The sequence below is a fragment of the Dipodomys merriami genome, unplaced genomic scaffold (assembly GCF_024711535.1).
Source record: "Dipodomys merriami isolate MVZ:Mamm:240054 unplaced genomic scaffold, mDipMer1.0.p SCAF_3, whole genome shotgun sequence".
Taxonomy (NCBI): Eukaryota; Metazoa; Chordata; class Mammalia; order Rodentia; family Heteromyidae; genus Dipodomys; species Dipodomys merriami.
The window spans coordinates 85,509,866-85,515,633 of NW_027204492.1; the positions used below are offsets into that span (position 1 = coordinate 85,509,866).

Below are 5,768 nucleotides of genomic sequence, written 5' to 3' on the forward strand. Positions count from 1 at the left end.
GTGGTCAATGGGGAGGAGAGTCTCATGGACTTTCCTGCCCTGGCTTGGAGTTGCCATCTTCAGATATGTACCTCCTGCATATCTAGGATTATAGGCATGAGCTATTTGCTCCCAGCTTGTCTGCTTCATTAAATGCTCTATCTATGTCCACCATCTACAGCTTTTACTGTTTAATCTCCAACATGCCACTCTGAAAGTTCCCACTTGTTGTATCAATTCACTGAAGGAGGAGAGAAGTGAGTGAATATAGCTCTTTTTAGGGCCTCAGTTTACCCATGCCTTCCATCAGACAGGTTCCTCCAAGATGTGTTTATTAGAGATCAGAAGACTGAGACTTGTGATTTCAAACGGCATTTTTATTCTTTGTCTTAAGCTCAGGGAACTCTTGAGCAACCACGTGGGCCAGGTACTGGAATAGGGATTGGGCTGGGTGAGGGCCACTGAAGTCTCCCCCGCCCTCTTGATTTCCCATGCCATTTTGGGTTGGAATTGGGACTATGGTCACCGTTCCATAGAAGGGGTTTAGGAAAATGGCCTTTTTCCCTCGACATACATGCTCATGCTCACGGGCATAGAGCGGGTTAAGACAGTCCATATTATCATCCGGAGATATGGCTCTGGCTTCTATGTCACTTGGTAAACATGAAACCCAGACTGATTGTCCTGATGTAGATTCTGAGCTTGCCAAAACACAGGGCCTGCAGGTGAGAGGGACAGAAGATGGGCCTGTCAGGGACTCTTCATCCAGGCTACTTCTGAGTAGGCTCCTGAAACCCTCACTAGCCCTCCCTCCAGAATATCCCATCCATTCCTGACTCTCCTCTGTGTTCCCACTTAGAGTTTTTAAAATGTCTTTATTTGTGCTAGAATTTGAGCTCAGAGTCACACTTTTGCTAGGAAAGTGCTTTACCATCTGAGCCATAACTACATCCTTTTTTGCTTTTAGTAATTTTTCAGGTAGGATCACACACATATAACCCAGGCCAGCTTCACACCAAGATCCTTCTACCTAAATCTCTCATACGGCTGGGGATGGTAGGTATAAATACCACACCAGGCCCTAACTCTCTTCCTTAAAGGTAACACTTCCCTTAATCTTCATTTTTCAGAGTACTTCCACCTTGCTTCAGAACAGATCACCCTTATCAGGCTGAAAAATCCTCCCTGTATATAGTAGTCCTTTCTCCCTTTAAGGATGGGACTCAAGTGGTCATGCATGCCACTGAGTTCCACCCCCAGCCCCTCTACCTCCTCCAGTGTCCTACACCCTGCTTGTGCTCGGTCTTCTCTATCCCTCAAGATAATTGCCTTCCTTCTTCCAAAACTATCCAGTCTTATTCCTGGCTTCACCCTTCCACTAACATATACAACCCCATCCTAAGAATGCTCCAGAAATATCCAGGCATCTGAGAACAAGCAGTCCCTCTGAATGCTGCTTCTTTTCCCTAGCCCTTGCCCATGAGATGCTCACCTCCTTATTGGGCTAAAAGAAAAGGGGTTCCACATAACAAGGTACCAGAAGATGCTAGAAGATTCTGGGGAAGAAGCAGGTGACTCTCGCGACTTAGGTGGAACCTGAAGGACAAAAAGAGGCAGGAGTCAAGCTAAGTTTGTGTACAGGATCAGACCAGGGAGGTCAGGCTGGGGACTGGCGTTGGAGATACTGACCAATATTCCACATGATTCCCTGGATGAATGGTACACGCTGACAAAAATAGTAACCCCAGCCAGCATGATCAAAGTTACAAGAAGAAGAAGGATTAGTTTGTAAGGGGCAGCATTCTCCAGATCTGTGGAGAAGAAAAAGGTAGGTTAGGGGTGAGTACTTATGTGCTACCCCTCCTGAATGTTCCCTGGATACTGTGGTGTGTGTGTGTGTGTGTGTGTGTGTGTGTGTGTGTGTGTGTGTGTGTGTGTGTGTGTGTGTGTGTGTGTATTTTCTTCCTTGGGCTTAAATTCAGTGCCATTGCTGTCCTCATTCCACTTCCAGACTTTTTTGTGTGATGGTTAATTGGAGTTAGGTGTCTTTTGGAAGTTCCTCAAACCTCAGCCCCCTGAGTAGCTAGGATTATAGGTTTGAGCCAACTTCATCTCTTAATTACTGTAACTTGAACCCCACACTGTCTGAACTCCCTGCTTTCACCTCTTCAGATTTGTCTTCAACTTGTTTTCCTGTCTCCCTGTGCCTCCATTTTCTAAATGAACTTCCTTCCTCCACCCTCTGACAAAACCACTTCCTTCAATCTGCCTTTCCAGTAGTGTCTGATATCCTTTCCCCCCCCAATCTTTGTCCACCTCTGCCTCCTCATGGGACCAGCAACTATCCATCTTCCTCGTCTCAAGGCCTTGCTTCTCTCTCCATCTAACTAGCTCTACCTTCCTACTGTCAAAATCATCCCCACCTCCCTATCTGAGCCTCATTCTTCCTACAACTCCTTGCCAATTGGTTTTCTTTTATGTGCCCCTGAGGCATAAATCCCAAACTGAGCACATAGGTCCTAAGTGTTGCAGACTGAGCTATGTATTTCCAACCCTCGGGTTTTTTAAATTGTGCTTCCTCCTTCCAACTTCCTACCCTCTTGCCTCCTGAGCCTCTCTCTGTGGCCATCCATACCCCCCACACACACACACTTTGTTCAGATCATTGATTTTCCCTTCTATGTCCATAAGGGAACTCTTCTTTCCTGCCTTCCTGCTTCCTCCTTCCATCCAGACCCTTAGAACTCCAGCCTTCTTCCAAACAACCATGCTCAGGCTCTGTATTCATCCACCCCAGCACCATGTTTTCTGAGCATCTGTGCTTCCCCCCCCCCTCCCCACCACTGGCTTCAGAACCATTGTTAGAATTAGGGCCATGACAAGCAGTACAACCAGGAACATGCTGCAGCTGCACAGGTCCTGCTGGTTGTATATGTGGACCATCGCCTCCGGCGTACAAGCTGGGACATGGGAGAAGAGACATAGCATTCAGGAACATGCAGGCTGACACCCCCAAACTCACCCTCTGACTGTCAGAAATCTACATGGGAGATACATATGCATCCTTCCCTTGGAAATTGATTGGTCCAAGGTCTGGGAGGGAAGAAGCTCAGAGGCTCTTGTTCCAGTCCCCAGCCCTGGTCCTATCTGTATTCATTGGAGAATATGAGGTATCCATAGGTGACCATGAGTCTCTACCTGAAGAACATGGCCCCAGTGGACACATTGGCCACAGACTACATCCTGAGCTAGGAGGGAATAAGGTCTATGGGTCATTGAACTGTTGTGCTGAGATCCCCGGTCCTGGACCCAGATCCTCAAGCCCAGCTCCAAACTCTAGAGTCCTCCCCTCCAAGACTAGCATTCAGCTGGTACACACTGGGGTACTTAGTGACTAGCCAAGTCTCCTTTCTCTGCCCACCTCTCACCCATCCTGTTCTCCTCTCACCCACTCTGCCTACTTCTCACCCATTTTGCTCACCCTACCCTCTTCCTTCCATATGACTGTCCATGTTGTGTCTCTGTCCCATCACCGGTAAATTTCCCCATTGCTTTAATCTGTTTTCCTCCTCTATAAACATATCCCTCCTCAGCCATCTTACTATCTCTGCTCCCCAGCCCTGTCCATGAAGATCCCAGCTCCAGCTGACCCTCTGATCTCTGCTATTCTCATAGATACTAGGGATTAAAATAGTAGGCAAACTCACTCAGGCATCAGGGCTGCCCTTTGGTCCCTGAGGGCTCCTAACCACAGGAAACTTCTCCTTAGTTAAGGCTTTGCCTGAAGCTAAAATTCCAAGGCTGCTATGGGGACCATCATACACAATGAGCATCCTTCCCCCTTCCAGCTGGCCTATCACACACCAGCTGGCCTATCACACAGGCCCCCTGGCTGTCCAGTCAACTGCCAGAGTTCTATGTAGATGGGCAGGTCCTCAGGGTGGCACACAAGACCAGAATCATAATGGGCATTGTGTAAGGCACTTGTAAAGGAATGGAAATAGTCCATGGGTTTAGAGCATGGGAAAATCTGAGGACCTCTTATTCCATTCTACTCTAAACCCTCCTTCCCTCTGTATCAGACACTTGTTAGCCTCCATTGTCTACCACATGGCTCCACCATGAGTAATGCAGTGGGGGCCAGGAAGGAGAAGGTCTTGTTGTGGTAGGAATTCTTCCTTTCCTGCATTCCTTATGTGAATCAGGTGTAAACAATTGGGCCTCACAGGTGTTGTTGACCCCTAAGAAGACCTAAAGGTCTTCACCCTTCAATGCTGTCCCTTTGGAACTCCAATCACAGCTGTGCTGTACTGAGCTGTATGTGTGTGTATATGTGTTTGTGCATGTGAGTGTGTGTGTATGTGTGTGTGTGTGTGTGTGTGTGTGTGTGTGTGTGTGTGTGTACTGGTCCTGGAGCATGAATTTGTGGCCTGGGTGTTGTCCCTTAGCTTTTTTTTCTTAATGCTCATGATATATCACTGAGATAGAATTCCATTTCCAGCTTTTTGTGGTTAATTTTAAGGTAACAATCTCATTAATTTCCTCCTGGGACTTTTTTTTGGTGCAGGTTCTGGGGTTTTAATTTAGGACCTGAATGCTGCCCTTGAATATTTTTTAATAAGTTTTTTATTGTGAAAATACTGTACAGAGGAGTTACAATCACATGAGCAAGGAAATGAGTACATTTCTTATCAAGCATTGTTCCCTCCTCCTTTGTTTTTCCCCTACCATCCCCTCCCTCACATCTCCACAACTACATTCCCACCCCTCGCCTAAATTGTAATGTTCATTTTTCGACATAGCATCTTGTACATCTCACTGTTGCAGTGGTTTAATCTGTATCCCTATTTAAACAATTTGTTTTTTTCCCTTTTGCTTGTCCTTGAATATTTTACTCAAGGCTAGCCTTCTACCACTTGAACCACAGCTCTACTTCTGGCTTTAATGGTAAGTTAATTGAAAATAAGGATCTCATGGCCTTTCCTGCCAGAGTGGCTTCAAACCTTGATCCTCAGATCTCAGTCTCCTGAATAGCTATGATTACAGGTAGGAACTACCAGCCCACAGTTCCTGGACTTGTTTTGAACTGGGATCCCTAGAATATTAATGCCACAATGACCAGGTTCCAGTGGCTCATAACTACAATCAGTGCCTAGGCCTTGAGTTCAAGCCCCCGATTTGGTGCACACACACAAAACAGAATAGGCATTTTAATCTCTAGGTATTTTCAGAGCCAAACCAATCATTTAATAAGATATACCAGAGAATATAAAGCAAGTCTTCAATTACAATTATCAGACCACAAAACAACTTCCTCAGAGTGAGAGTGAGAAAAAAGACATGCACATTCACAGCATTCAAAAGCCAGGGACCAGAGTTAAGGACAGTCTCCAATTACACAGAGCTGTGTGTCCATACAGAGGAGGTGGGAGTCGAGTAGTCTCAGCATTCTCTATCCCAGCCATTGAGAGGCACAAGTATGAGGCTAAGGAAGAGGATTGTGAGTCCAAGGGAAATCTCAGCTACATAGTGAAACCTCATATCGAAAGAGGAGAGCCAGGCATTTGGCTCAGTGTTAGAGTGCAAAAGACCCTGGCATAGTAAACAAGTATAAATTAATCAAACAACAGAGGGGTAGTGAGATGTTTGCATTTGGAAATGCACAGAGTAGCACACCTAGAGTACCATTGGACACGCACAATTCGACAGATTCCACCATAGGATAGATAGGATCAATTACAGAGTCAGAACAACAGCTAAATCTATGTGGTTATACTGCAATAGAGAAG

The 5,768-nt window shown here is 46.0% G+C and overlaps 1 protein-coding gene across 1 annotated transcript; it reads right to left on the reverse strand.

Annotated features, from left to right (window-relative positions):
* Window positions 1-343: 343 nt before the first annotated feature.
* On the reverse strand, window positions 344-3,761 carry LOC138839886 (uncharacterized). The gene is made up of 5 exons (XM_070039375.1): window positions 3,687-3,761; window positions 2,872-2,939; window positions 1,669-1,790; window positions 1,472-1,575; window positions 344-698 (listed from the first exon to the last, which is right to left on the reverse strand). The coding sequence occupies exons 1-5, from the start codon at window positions 3,692-3,694 to the stop codon at window positions 344-346; spliced, it is 657 nt and encodes a 218-aa protein (XP_069895476.1). The 5' UTR covers window positions 3,695-3,761.
* Window positions 3,762-5,768: the final 2,007 nt, after the last annotated feature.